The 15,287-nt window shown below is 40.9% G+C and overlaps 1 protein-coding gene across 12 annotated transcripts in view; it reads left to right on the top strand.

The window, feature by feature from the left end:
• The window catches only part of LOC116238213 (sodium channel protein type 5 subunit alpha-like), a 206,288-nt gene that overhangs the window by 148,752 nt on the left and 42,249 nt on the right, over positions 1–15,287 (top strand). For 8 of the 12 annotated variants that reach the window (XM_090143202.1, XM_090143195.1, XM_090143191.1 and 5 more), the window contains 2 exons: positions 3,464–3,622; positions 9,594–9,714. In XM_090143202.1, coding sequence (XP_089999328.1) covers positions 3,464–3,622; positions 9,594–9,714 — 280 coding nt within the window. The remainder of the gene's footprint in view (positions 1–3,463; positions 3,623–9,593; positions 9,715–15,287) is intronic. The other 4 variants (XM_090143196.1, XM_090143192.1, XM_090143193.1 and 1 more) reach the window with 3 other exon arrangements.

The following is a 15,287-nucleotide window of genomic DNA, read 5'->3' as shown; positions in this document are numbered from 1 at the left end:
ATATGTTACAACTTAATCCTGCCACATCCTTCGTATGTGCTTGCTAGCTCAGCAGTGAGCCAGCTACTTTTGTACATCCCCACCTGCATGGGAGAGGACACTTTCTGCACATCCTTCCCACGGCAACCACAGCCAGGGAATCAGGGGACAAATGCTCCAAGCCAGGGTCATAATGCAGGCAGTGAATGAAGTATCAGGAGAACCCATCTGAGCTGATCCCCATCAAAGAGGAAAGCCTGGGGATCATCTTTCTAAATTTGTTTGCACAGGATGGAAAAAGTGCTGTTTCCACGGGTAAGGAATAAAGCAAATCCACACCGATGACAGGTATTTATCTTGCTTTGCCAACAGCAAGTCTTCTTTCCAAGGGTTTGGCATTTGCACTAATCCCCATTTGAGCCCAAAACAATTAGCTGATCCATGGTTTTCAGAGGCAGGATGTGGTGTGTGGAGCCTCTGTATTTATTTGTGCCATCAAGCAAGTATGTGGGTCTGTGCACACGCACACACTTGAGATGTAATCCAAATTACACGCTGGTTTCAATCCGGTTGCTGTTTTCCTATTGCTGCCAATGATGTGCAGCATGCAGGGCAACAGGACGTGATCCATCCAACCTCCATGTGATAATCCCTGGCACAGTGTTGGCTGAACACCTCTTTTTAGGGCTCAGATCTGAACAGGGGTGTGCAAACTTCTGGCTGATGCTCTAAAGGAGCTGACGTACATTCCAGGCTTCCAGTCAGCCATTTGAGGGCACAAAGTTGTTGTACTGCTGAACAGTTTTACTTTGTAAATGATGAAAACAACTGAATCAGTAAATACTAATATAATGTGCATTGCCTTTCCGACATGGCACTTGATACAAAAATTAAAAACAAATTACATGAACCACTCATGGTGGGGAGATAAACCTGCTGCTGTTACTTCCAGAAGAGCAAATCATCTGGAATTTGAGCAAAAGCAAATAATCCAAAGTGAAGCAGACTGTGAGGAGCACACCTTGCCCCAGACAGGTTCCTGCTGATCCTCAGGCACTGTATGCTGGAACTGAGACTCCATCCCAGGAGAGTGGCTCACCAGGGCTGGCATCAGCCATTGCAGAAACCTAGTCAATTTGCTAACCCTGTTGGGTGATTTGCCAAGATGTGTTCCATCAATATTAATTAATATTAACTCATCAGATGCCTGGTACAAATGCAGTTTCTGGGAAGTAGCTGGGGCTGTGTTCCTGGAGCTTAGTATCTATGAAAGCATTCCTGAATTTTGGTGCCATGCAGAAGGGTTCGTCAGTAGAGCAACAGTATAAGCTTTTCATTTGACACTAGCGTGGTTATTCAGTGCAATAATTTGCTTAACAACTTGGATATTTGTCAGATCAACTGAGTTACATAGTCTGTTCTCATCTATGCCTTCGTTTCTAATGAATCTGAGTGCACAACCTTTCTGCATAAGTGAACTTGAGATGTCACCCCAGATTGCATTGCACTTTCAACATGAAACAATTGTTTCTGTTGTTTTAGTGCTATAACTGATACCCTGCCATTAAGATTACTTGGTACTAAGTTGTATGCACATTGAATTAAAAAAAAAAAAACAACACACAACTTTCTATGGCTTAGTGCCTTACTCAAGTACACTTGCTTTCCATGTTAGCATTTTGTGGCACTGAGTGGTCATGGTGGTGATGGACTGATGGTTGTACTGGATGATCCTAGTGATCTTTCCCAACTTTATTGGTTCTATGATTCTGTGTTCTCCCCTGAATAACAGAGTAGTTCCAGAGATGCTCTTTAAAAAGTGTTACTTTTTGTCAGGGATTCAGTGATTATAGATTGTGAAAATCAGTGATAAACTGTGCCTAGAAAACTTGGGTCTATGATTCCATGATATGATTCTATAGTTCTATGATTCTATGGTAGAAATTGTATGTAATGCATTCTCATGCAGAAGGTACAGGCTCGGACGTGCATAATTTAATTTATTAAAGTTGGAATATATTTTAGACCACATGCCTTCTGAAGCAGGAAACAAGTAATTTGATTTTGAATTAATTTACTAGAAACACAGAACGACATTTGAAAGGATTGGTACAAACCTGACAGTCCGAAAGTATTTATACGGAGAGCAATTTGCTTAACCAACTGCTTCCTTTGTGTCATCTGTTCTCTTAGATGGTTATATTTGGAATAAAGTGTTTTTCTGCTGCTGGTTCCTCTTGAGGGACTTTCTGTGGTGATGTGGCTTTAGAACGAAAGCAGGTAGGCTGCTGCTCCCTGGGGAGGAGAAGCTTGCTTAATACATTAATAACACTGAATGCCACTCAAGCCAAAGGGAAAAAAAAGGTGGACGAGCAAAAGATAAATACGTTTAAATAATTACTGTTGAAATCCTGTTATGCTTGTAATTTTTTTCTCAGCATGGAAGTCCTTCTGTAAGCAATTCAGCACAGCCCTTTGAAATCAGCTTGAGTTTTATTAATAATTCAGTAGCAGCATTAGCAATGGCATGAACGATGGCAGAGCCGTATAGAGCTGCGGAGTTCTCAGAGAAATCCCTATCACAGGTGAATCAATGAAGCTGAACTGATTTACACCAGCGGTGAACCTGGGCCTCCAGATGTAGAGAAGCCAACCGTGCAAACGTGCTCTGCTCTGCCATCAGTCCTGGCAGCTCTTGGAGAGAGCACAGTGGCAGTAATCATCACCCCAGGACAATATGGCTGAGTTTAATGGTGCTGCTTCTGCTGCCAAGCACTGGGTCTGCTTGGATGTGTTTGCAGAAAAAAAAAATTATTGCTCTGATTCCACAGTGCATCCCTTTTTAGTGAAGTACGTATGGATGCACTCTCCTTCCAACCTGTGGTTAAGTCCCGTTGACATCAGTGGGTGCAAAGTACTCTGAAGTGTTTTCCTGAATAGGCACTGCACACATTTACATGTCCACCCACAGGTTTTCATCTCAACTTTTGGATACCTTTGGATAGCTTTCTCCTGTAAATCTGTAGCTTGTTTTCCCAGGCCATTTGGAGCAGAGCGATGGTGTGGCACTGGGTGTTGTGCTCACACCTCCCTCCAGCCATGATGCCAAATATCACCTCTGGTCGCTGACCTCAGCTGAGCTGCGAGCCCCTTTCTGTGCCCTGGGTCTCTGCAAAAACCTGTGTCTCCAAACTGGGTTGAAAATGGAGAAGGCAAGGAAATTTCCTCCTGCCCCCCAGCAGCAGTTAGAAAACAATAAGCCGACCTATCTGTAATTTCCTTTTTTACAGCCAGTTATCTTGACATATCCAGTTGTTAAACCTGAAAAGTTACAGCATAAGCTTGTGTAATCTTGTTGCTTGCCATTTTTCCTTAAGATGTCATCCCCTGATAAGTGTAGTTCAGGCTATTTTCTCTTCTAGCTGGGGAGATCTCCTTAAGGACTAAGCATGCTATCAAAGAAAAGGAAAGTAAACCCATCTAGGATTATTTCCAGCAGGAAAAGCAGCTGCAGCTGAGGGGGCAGCGATGCCAAAGCCCAGGCGCCCGGAGTCAGAACTCTGAGATTTGTGAAGAGTTAAGTGAGTTGCACGTGGATAAGCAGTTGAAGGCTGAGCCACCACCTCCAGTAGGGCAAAAAGAGGTAACAGAAACCACTTTCCTGTTTGATGCTGCATGCCATTCGTCACGCCAGCTCCATAGTGCATGACACCGATTTGTGTGGGGGTCTGGGGCAGGGTAACTGTTTTGGGGTGTTTTTTTTTCATCTTAAAAGTATAGGCCCATGAGAAGTGCAAGAATTTATGTACCCGACATGAAAGCTTTGCTGTCATTCAGTTCATATCAGGCAAAGTGTAGATCACGTTTGCTTCTCGTTGTGTTGGTGAGCCCATGCCCAACCAGGAGAAATCCCATGCAGAAATCCTGACAGGGCAATGGAAACAGGGCTGCCACAGAGCAGCTCATCTTCTGTGGCCTGCTGAGTCATACTGTCACGTGGGGTGGACATCTGCTTCTAGATTTGTCGTATGAGACCCTTTTATAGTCAGTGAGGATCTGGAGCCAATATACTTAGGTGAAAGTGTCTCATATCCTGCTGAAATCAACATTTAAATTAGACCAGATGAAGCATATTTTATAAGTACCTGTTTTTCTCTTTTGGCTGTAAGGGGAGACCAGAGTAACTAACTGAGCTGTGGATGTCTGTGTCATGTAGATTACACTAAGGTGAGCTGAACTCCACTTCCAGTCACCAGAAATGCTCTGGCCATGAAGGGTTTCTTTCAGGAGCAATCTCACCAGAATACTTACTGGCGTACTGGATTTTGTATTCAGCAAAAAACGGTCCTGGACCTTAGAGGAAGGAAGCTCGAGCATTTAATGCCATAATCTCGGCTAAAAAGAATTTGTATGTACTTAAGAGGAACTCCAGATTACAAACTAATGAGATGAAGAATTGTAACTAGGAGCAATTAGAAGACCAGCTCCAGATTTTTTCTTACAGGGGATTTCCTATCCTTCCTGTTTAACTGTATTTTTAAGATACATAAACCCTGATGTGTTAGCAACAACTACAACGACATCCTTTTTTAGTGCTACAGTGAAATGTCATAAGATAGGAACGTTCTAGCTCTGATATATTCAGCAACACGGTGATAAAGTAATAATCCCCATTTCCTCCCTCATCTTTCAAAGGGTCCTGTAACACAAATGTCACCTTTCTATAGTAGAGTATAATTGATTCTATTTGTGACTGCTTAAAAAGAGGTGGAGGAATATGGCAATGATCCAGGGATGACTTGAAATCAAACGGAAGTTCACATGAGGCTACGAATACCAACATGAAAGAACAAAGCCCAAAGGATGCTATTTTTGAAGGCTAAATCTTGTGTGGACATTGCATCCTTATAGTCCTCCTGTTCAGAAGTAATCTTTGTGCCGACACACGAGGACATGCTAATCTTTTTGATGAATGTCCCAAGAACTTGGGGCTACCCAGATACAGCCAACAACTGTGAGGCAGTAACTTCAGGGATTTGATACGCCCAAGAGACGAGGCTCTGAGTTGCTCGGTCAATAACAGGAAGCATCGAATGTGTTCTGACTAAAACACTGTTCATGTCAGTAAAGGGTACATTATATGATTAAAAATTCATCCCATACAAATCATCAGTAAGGCACCATAGAAATAAAATCATTGGAAGCACAGAACTCAGAGAACAGACCGGTTGATTTCTTTGCCAAAACTCTGCCCCATAAAATATTTTGTATGGCTGTTTGGAATCTACCTTTAAATGTGTCAGGCCACCCCGACTTCTTTATTTATCAAAGGAAATAGCTCACTCATTTAGAAAAAAAATGTGGCTGGGTGTAATGACTTGATAATCAGTCTATTTTTTTCCTTTCAAAATGCTATGTCATTACTTTCTTTTACCAGTTATTTTCATTTTATGAATTAATATCAATTAATAGAGCATTACTAGCTTCCTTCTGCATTTAGTTTACTCCCTAAAGTCATACGCCCTTGTTCTCTCATTATTTCTTGTCAGTGAGTATCTCTGCACCGTCTTTCTAACTCATTTAGCTCTTTTTTTTTTTTACAACTCTCTCAATTAGAATCGTTGTGCCAAGAACTAAGCAGTGTTCCAAATACAATTCCCACAGAACCATAAGGAGGAGAAATAGTATCTCACTGCCTAGACGTGATGTTTCCAAGTAGGATATTTGCATCACAGTATCCCACTACGAAATCATGTTTAATTTCTTAATATTACCCCAGGTGACTTGAGGTTACAGCTTTCCAGGATATCCACTGCTGTTCTATCCCTGAACTCACTCATCTGTAGTGCTTTGAGTCCAGTCTCATTGTGCTATATTCTTTCCATGTGTCACTTTTCACTTTCTTTCTTCCCAGTTTCAGTAGTCTCTCGAATTTAGTATTATCCATCAGTGTGAGAATGATGTTGGTCAGTTCCTCTTCTGTATCTTTGGTGCTAACTCTAATCCCTACAGGTCTCCTCCTCTGAAGGTGAAGTTTCTATTATATTTGGGTTGTTAGCATGGGTTTCCTACACGAAGCAATGGGGGAATCCAAGCTAGAGCCTTTATTTCAACAGTCAGCTTTTCTATTATAGAAACAGATATTTTATCCAGGTTTATATATCATCTGTCAGTTTGACAGATTAAGACTGTGATCTTCAGAGGTTAGGGAGAGAGGGAGAAGGCAGATAAGAGAGCTAAATCTTGAGCAAACACCAACTTTTAGTGAGATTACAGCTTCTCACTCTTACAAGCTTTCTGGAAAAAAAAAAAAAGTAATTCATATCAGTTTGCCACTGCTGGAGAGCCAAGCAGTGGGTGAGGAAGCTATTCCAGACAGAACCCAGAAACACATGAAAAACCACCTCGGCTCAGGTGGGAGATCTTCCAAAGAGGTTTCTGATGTTGCCTTTGCCTGGTACACCTCTCCAACAGAAAAAGGGGGCATTCTTTGTCCTGTTTATCTTATTTTGGCCTCTTTGTTCCCACTTGTGCACAGACTGGTGGCAGACAGGAGAGCTGCCTCGCTGTCTTCATGTCTGTTTGACGTGTCACTCAGCTGCCCTGCAAGAAAGCACTCTACTTTTCTCCGCTGAGTTTATTTAATTCACTTTAATTACAAGCTGCAGCAAGAGTTCGGTGATCTGTGATTCCCATGATTATTCCCTCTTCCTTTTCTCTAAGCTCAGTATTGTATTTGTTTATTGCTGCTCTCCTGGGCTCTTTCTAGCTTTCCATGAGCATTCGCTATTGATTGCTAATGGTGTGTTAACGTAGCGTGTCAGATCCCTGTGCCCATGCTCTGCCATGTGCATTTGCTGGATCTGCTGATTTACATTTGTTTTAGATTTTCTAGATATTTCCCTGCTTACATTTCTGCTAATTCTAACAAGCCCTTCATTCCCTTTTTATTGATCACTTTGTTGGTCTTTTAAAAAGCTTTTATTTTCTTAAGCAACTGAATTTTCGTTAGTCCCATCTCCCCCATAAGTTACCTTTATGTCTCTTTTCTCATGAAAACATTAATCCCTTTCACCTTACTGGCGAAGAGTAACTTCTGCTTCTTTTCCCACAAGCCTTCCTAACCTTTCCCTCCTCTCTCATATGTATGAATTCTTTTTCTAGTCCCTGTTTAGACCCCAGAACCTTTGCCTCATGTTTTCTGAATCCACGTTCACTGCCTCTTCTTCCTTGAAGGCTTTTCAAAATAAATCCTGTCCATGTTGTCTTGCATGTTCCCCATCTCCTTTTGACACTGATGGATTCTAATGATTTCTGAAAGCTCCTCCTCATAGATAACTCTCGAGCATTCTCGATTCTTTAAGATGTTTTCCTTGTAATCTAATATAATTGCACTGTGTCCTGCAGTTGTGTTCTCTGAATTTCCTTACCTGTCTCTGCTAAATACAGCACTCCCAATGATGACGCTACTGAGCTGACATTTTTCCTCACAATGTTCTTTGATTTCTCCCTGTTGGTTAGAATTGTATCCAACAAGGCTTCTTTTCTCATCGGGACCCCTATTTTCTACATCCTGCAGTTGTGTGTGATTTAGGACTACTTCAGTGTTCTGTCTGTTGACGACTTCGCAACAGAAGAAATAATGACTAAATGCATTCCCTAATGAACAGTAACAGAAAGTTCTGATTGTGTGAAACCCTGACATTTTTTTCTACCATCATGTATTGTTTGTAGCCTGTAGAAAACTGGCTGTTCTCCGTACGACTGCTGCATTCAGCTGCATTCTGAATATGGATTTTTTAGAAGCTTTAGCCATGTCTTTGACCTGTGCTTTCTGGCCCGGCTCTCTTTTTAAATGATCTCTTCTTGATTGTTTGCTCTTCTGAGCAGAGCATTAAAAGCCCTAGCCAAGACTATGACCTTTGGGATGCTGCAGCTAATTGCAAACACGTAGCTTCCATCCTGCTTACAAGTATTGCTGGAATGTTCAGTCTTGCTCGTTTTACCCCAGGTTCAGCATTTCTCTGAATTCAGCTATAAATTTTGCATTGCCTCTGTACACTGGAAAACAGAGGGCCCATTTTCACATTAATAATAAATACACAGAGCTGTACCTATTCTCTAACTCTGTCATCTTCATGAAAATAATAATTTATGTGTGCATTTTGTCTTTCATATAACTATCTCATATAACTATCTCTTGTTTAGAAGCATGGGTTAAGTAGTATTGTCCTCATTTTTAAAATAAAGACAATAGTATTATGAGATAAAGCACAGCAATGTTTCAGTAGGTGCTCAGGGAAGAAAGCAAGACAGTTTGCAAATAAACCACCTTGTGCCAGATATCTCTTTTACAGAGTCAAAAGCAAATACTGAGCAGGGCTGAGTAAATAATAGACCTTGAACTATAATTGCCTAGCTGAGTAATCAAGAAAAATATAGTTCTGGATTAACACAAACCTATAAAAACAATTATTTTGACCACTAAACTTAAAAAAAAAAAAAAAAAAAAAAAAGTTTAATGTCAGAAGAAAGCTTTGATCTGAAATGAAATTTCTGTTTCTTATTTGGGTGGCTTATGTTATCTTGCATCACTGTTTTAGGAACAAATGCAGCCAAAATTCAAAATTAGGCATCAAATTTTCATGAAAATCCATTGCTTTATTTAACTCAATTTCCCACATAGCCTTAAAACCAATTTTTCTTCAAGAATCCATTCTCCAGACTTTTTTTCCCAGATTACCTGAGACTTCTTGCTCTAAGAAGATAAAATGACCAATGCTTCAGGAGGTGGGAATATATTTGTCCCCATTTTGCAGAAAAGGATTTGAGGTGTTTTTAAACAATGTAATTTAGACTGGGGATCAAACATTTGGGGCAAATGATAGGTCCTTCAAAAAGCCTTGAAATCCTTGTGTCCCTCCTCCTCTTGAGAGCAGAAGCGTGCGTCTGAAAGATGAATGGTCCCATCCCAGGGTGGAGGTGTGGGATGAGGAAGATGAAAGAGCCTGCTCACATGAACATGTGTCATCTTGTGAGCAGAACGTGATGACAGAAGGATTTCTGCTCATCCCATAGGAGAGGCCACAGCAGAAGAGAGGAGGACGTGGTCCTGGCTGGCCAGATGCAAAATGAACCCACCAGGTGTGGGTGCTGAGCCTCATGTCCAAGATGCAGGAACCCAGCATGAGTCCTTCAAGTCCTCCTCCAGCTTTTCAGCAGCTGGGTTCCACCCATTTGAATCCATCAGATAGGAAGGAAAAATGTGAAAGCTTTATAGTTCTGAATGATTTGGTCATTCCAGACTTCTACCTATCGTTAGTATTCAGTAGTTGTTCACAATCATTCTTGAGTTATTCCTTTTTTTTTTTTTTTTTTTTTTTACTTTTTTTTTTTTTTTAAGTAAATATGGTGTTTTAGTTTTTTTGCTGTTCTTGAGGATGGGTCCACTGTTAGCTCACCACAGTGTAGGTAGAGCTGTCACTCGAGCATGGCCATTTCACTGTCGTGACTGCTTTGGCTGGGATATTGGTTAGTGGAATAAGAACTCAGCTACTTCCTTTGGGGCGATTGATCAATTTGTTTTCCTCATCTTTGCTCTTGCTGACAACAAGCTTGATGAAATCAGTCTTTCTGAAGGCAGCACAGTGGATTTGACAAATCCTGCAGAACTGCTGGAGCAGATCCCTGAGTTTGCTGAGGAGCTGATGGAGCCTGAAGATTGCTTCCCCGAAGGTAAGGACCTGTGTGTTTCATTCCAATGCTGTGGCGAGAACCCTCCTGTTCTCTTATCAAACATGTCTCCATGTTCACTCCAAGTTACTCTGACTGCTTGCAATAGGATTTCACTGGACGCACTTCATTTCTTAGATACTGTCGTGCTCCAAATTTACTTTTTAACATTAGATTTTGGATTTCCAAAGTGAGATAAGCCACAAGCAAGCTCAAAGTTCCTGTGCAGCTTCTAATGTGCTGGGCAATTTTTACATCATATTTTGTACTATAAAGTTACTTTATAAAAAAAAAAGGTTGATATTTCCAACTTGGCCAATGAGGACTTTGCCTTCCAAAATATGTGTATGATCCAGCTCAGTAGAGGACTAACGTGATTAGAATGTTTCTATTACTGACATGTACACAGGAAATTTAATAGAAACTGTCTGCAGAGATCTTGAGTCCCAGAGACTTTCTTCCACTTATTTTAAAAGGTGTAAAGATTAGCATATCCAATAACTTCCATCTGACATGGGATGTGTTATGTGTATTTTACTTAATTACCTTGGATAACAATTCACATTCAGATTACTACTCTTAATAAGCCAGTATTTTATTATTTCTTAACACCATCCCACACCAAAACACAGATTTTAAACTCTGCTGCTTGAAAAGTTATATTTTTAATTAAGCCTGTAAAAAAAAATAGCATTCCAAGTTATTTCTTCTCTGAGTGAGTTCTATTCCAAATGTTATCTCAGAAAAATTTCTTGTATTCCTTTAAATCTGGGTTAGGAAAAATAGGGTTAGCTGAATATTTCCTTGAAAATTCAAGGGTTATTATAAATAAAAACAGAGCTGCTCAGATGGGATCAGACAGAGATGTTTTATTGGGTATATGAATGCCCCTGAAGTCAGCAAAAATGTGCATCTCTATATGTGTGAGAAAGATGATTGAATGAGGTAAGGGAGCCCTGCAGGGCTTACAAATGTCCCCAGGATCTAAACATTTTTTTGGCAGCTCTGCTTAAAAGCAGTAGCCAAAAATTAATGCAGTTGACTGAAGAAAGCATGGTACTGTGCTGTAACTGTTTTGTTCTAGACAATAATATTTAAAAATTAGATCTGGTGTTTTCATTCTTTCACTATATATTTCTTACTGATATTAGTGAGCAGGAAACTATATTATGCACTGCAAAATGACTAATTGTATTAAATTGCACAAACAAACTTTTATTATAAGACTGGTGCTAGTCAAATGCCAGACAATTTATAAATGCTAAAACTGTGATTGACCATGGTCAATTTCCAGTTTTTGAAACAAATGAGATGGGAATCACACAGCCCGTTGCTTCATTCAGTGCGTAGCCTTGGTTCATTTGCAGAGCAGTTGCACTCAGTCATTTTCTCTTGATTAGAATGGCCAGACCTGCTTGAATCTCCATCGTGCAGACTCACATCAGTACCCAACCTATTTGTTGGAAGGTCATGTCAATGGAATGCAGGGTAGAAGTGGCAAGCAGTCACTTCTGGGTGGATCACTGGAAACATTTTTGCATCCCAGCTGCCATCCTAACCACAGAGAAATATAGAAATCAAGAGATGGGCCAAAATCCAGTCTTACTGTGGGTCAAATCCAGGAGTTGCAACTGGTGATCCTTGTGGGTGCCTTCCAACTTGGGATATTCTATTGACTCTATGACTCTTTTGTTTCCTTCTCCCTTCCCCCTGAGCACAGCATCACTGCTCCTTCCTTTATCCTTTTATTCCTCAATTCTCCTCACTCCTCACCAGCCGCTGTTCAAGTCAGGATGTCCTCATCTTCTCCCAAGCTGTGGCCAGCTGAGCCTTGAGTACCGAGTGGGAACTGAAGCAGAATCCGCTCCCAGCCCCTCATCATGTGTGTGGTGGCTGTGGGAAGTGGGGAGGCAGTTGCAGGCAACATTGTCCCCAACACATCTGCTCTGCTTTCCAGGCGGCACGGATCCATGCAGCTTTTTCAGAGACTTCTGCATAGGATAGATGTAATTTGAATTTGACAAAAATGCATGAATTTGGCACGTGAATTTCAAGTCAGATCATAAACTGCATATCCAACTGACTCTTGCTGCAATGACATTAGAATTTCTATTTATGAAAGGAATCAAAGTATTTTCCCATAATCTTTTTCTTTTAAATGTCTTCCAACTTTCCTCAAAGTTACCGTTTCAACTAAGCCTCATGCAGCTATCATTTCAGGATAGTTAAAATAAAATGCAATGAAACAAAAACAGTCTATCTGGGTTATATATGACAGTTATTAAGTACTAAAATGGACTTATTGAAAAACAAGCACCAGGCAGTTTTATCTAGTGTTGCCATTGCTGTCTTCTAATAAGGAGACACAACATTTGGTATATGTGGGAGAATGACCACCTACCATTTATGATTGAAGATAAGGTGAGATGAAGCTGGCTAAGAGGGAGAGTTAATTTCTTGCCTTTTTAGTTCATCAGCTGTCTAAATGCAAACTATGACATTTCTAAACATATTCAGCACAGGTTGTGCCCTGAACAAATATGTTCCAAATTCAGCCCCCTTTTTCAGATAACAAAGGCAATAAAGATAGTACATGTACTGGAAATAGTTGCTGAAAGTTTGCTGAGGTCAGAGTTTTCCCGGAGTAAGGTGAACCAGATTAGCCATGGGTCGTTTCTTCTTGGGAAGACTTGTTAATTAGTTATCATCTCAAAATAGCTGTGATTAGGGTGAAGCGGGAATATTCTTGGGTCAGGAAATGTGAAGCCAAGGTAGGGTCACAGCTCTGGCAGCCAGCAAGTATTGCTGGGAAAAAACTGATAGAAATGGAGAGATCATTCTTGCTGTCAGTTGATGAGAAAGCAACATCTAGGCAATGCCAGCTATTTGGGTGTTTTTCCCTCCAGATGCCTTGCAACACTCCTGTGCTGTTACCTCCATTGGTATGCGTTCTCTGCATCAGAAATTGCTATCTGTTTGGGCGTTATCTTCTGTGTCTCCAAGAAGGTTGTTCAAACAGAGCCCCTGACCCCAGCACACTCCTCTATCCCAGACCCTAATAGGAGAAAGTTTTCACTGAGTCCTCAAGCGTAATTCCCCGGACACGGCCCGCTGGCAGAGGCGTATCGTCAGATGGTTGTGTGAGAATGAGCTACCTTCATCAGCACGCGGTCAATTGCAACCCGTGATACACGAGGTGCCCACAACCAGGTTTTCATGTGACTGCGTAGGAGCGATTATCGCAGGCCGGAAAATGTCACACACTAAAGTGAAGTTATGCTGGTTAATAGTGAAGTTATTCTTGTTAATGTTGGGATTGGCATCATACCCTCCCCAGTGGCACTCAGTGGCTGCTTGAATCTATAGATGTGAAGGGGAGGTCCAAAGGACCACAACATTGAACAAGTTGTCTCAGCTGAGCTACAGGCTCTGCCTGGAGATGAGGTTTGAAAGCTGAGTAAAACTAAACCAAGCCCAACAAAACATGCTAATGTCATTCTAGAAAACAAATGGAACAAAGACAAGTCAATTCAAGTTTGAAGATATCTCTTTTCTCTAGCCCTAATACCTGAGATACAGTGTATTTTTCAGCAGTGCTATTGTTTTTCTGTCTTCAGTCCTCAGACACCAGAAGACACTTAGAGTCCCATTTCAATTCGCCCAACCCCGTGCTTAAAGCAGGGCTCACTTTGGTGCTGGACCAGGATGCCCACTGCCTTCACTTCAAGACATCACACTATCAGTTGCAACGACCTTTTAAAAGGATACGTTTGGAGTTGAGTAGAGGCAGATAAACAAGCAGTGTATGCTTGTAAAGCCCTTTAGAGAGTGAAAACGCTCAATAGACTTGGGCTTTATTGGAAGCTCTACTTTGTATTACATGGGAAATGATTGAAGTCTCCATCTGTGTCTGAGGTACCCAAAGCTGGTGACAGTGATAGCAAATCTCTTCTGTTTTAGTGCTAGCAGAGTGTAAAACCTAGCCATGTGAGTTAGTGGGACCAGAAGATGAGAAAGGGGATAGACAGGAGAGTCCATAGAGTTGCGTTCCCTCTAAGCCAAGAAGGATATGCTTTTATTTGGCTTGAGCATGCACAGCTAACCAGGCTGGCTATTAGAAACCTCAGTTGGCAGGTACATGCATTAAAACTGAGTTATGAATACCTGCCTGCTTGAATTTATGCTAAGGAAGCCGTATTTTCCCTGTGTCAAGCCAAGCAATATTGAAACCAATGTTCAAAGCTAAGCAAAATATTGTTTTGTTCTAAAAATGAATGTCCCAACAATTGGGATCTTCTGTGGAAAGGTAGTGGTAAAATTATTGTGTACAAAAGGTATCAGTCACACTGCTCCACAGTATAAAAGAAATTAATTGGTCTTCCACGGTTACTGAGTAGAATCAGCAGCCCAATCTGGCCAAAACACGTTAAACATTTTTATGCAAAAATGGAAGGTAAATATTGGTGTGAACAAGCAGTGGATTTGTAAAGGCTTTTTTGAAGCTGTTGTACAAGCAGAAGTTTTTGCACTGTAGCTCCCACATTTACAAGGTGCTTTTTCTCCTAATTCAGGAAGGTAATGTAATCACATCTAACAGCTCCATGATTATAATGCGACAGGTTAGAAAACGTGAGTGCAGAACCAAAGGTAGAATGAACTGTTATACAAGATGCATTGTAAACTGTAAGTTAAATTCAATTTATTTTTTTTTTAATACTTTGTAGTTAGTCATTGTTGTGGCAGATGCTTAAGTAAGAGTTTTCTCTGTCACACCTACAGTGGAAACTTCAGAATAGGACCTATTTTAACCTGCAGTTTGTGATTGTGCCATAGGATCCCACAGTGACTGAAGGGAACAATTCCTTGTGAAAAACAAACAAGAAGTAAAAAATATCACATTCAGATGATGCATATGGGAAGGGTTCTTGGAAAGGTTTCTTGATAAATGTGCCTCTGTTCATTGAGAAATGTTCTGTAATGTTGAAATAAGAATTGAAAACAACTGTTCTTCTTGGGCAGGTTGACCACTGTTGCAGCTCAGTGCAGCTTCACTGATCTGCTAGCAAGTATCTCGACCTTTTGTGCAGGACTTTATCTGCTGTTCTGTGTTTCTGTTGAGCAGTAGCCTACTATCCAAAATGCCGTGATGGAAATGAGTCAGTTTGCTCTCAAAAAGCACACAGCCCAATATGAATTAGAGTGGCAAAACAAAGTCCTTGAATAGATCACAAGACATTCAGCTTGCACGCAACCGACTCCCTAACAGCATTGGTGGGGGATAGCACAGATCTGTTAGACTAGGCAGCACGAGTAATGCTGTTATAAGAAACACCAAAGGGTTTATTCATGACACTTGCAGTGTTAAAGGGTGTTAATGAGTGGTTTTCTTCATGTGGATCAAGCAAATAACTTTCTAGACCTGAAGCTGGGCCACCTGCTTTGTAAAAGTCAGTCGGAGTTAAGATTGCTCAGATCCTCACCAGATCGTGCCTAGAACATTCTGGGATGTTTATGTTATTTTGATTTCGCAGAAACTGGAGGAAAAAAACAACTCTTGGAATGCTGGCTGATGTCAG

This window comes from Phasianus colchicus, chromosome 6, assembly GCF_987193195.1.
Source record: "Phasianus colchicus chromosome 6, bPhaCol1.hap1.1, whole genome shotgun sequence".
Lineage (NCBI taxonomy): Eukaryota > Metazoa > Chordata > Aves > Galliformes > Phasianidae > Phasianus > Phasianus colchicus.
Note: the sequence above shows the minus strand (reverse complement) of the source record. Positions and strands in the feature narration are given on the sequence as shown.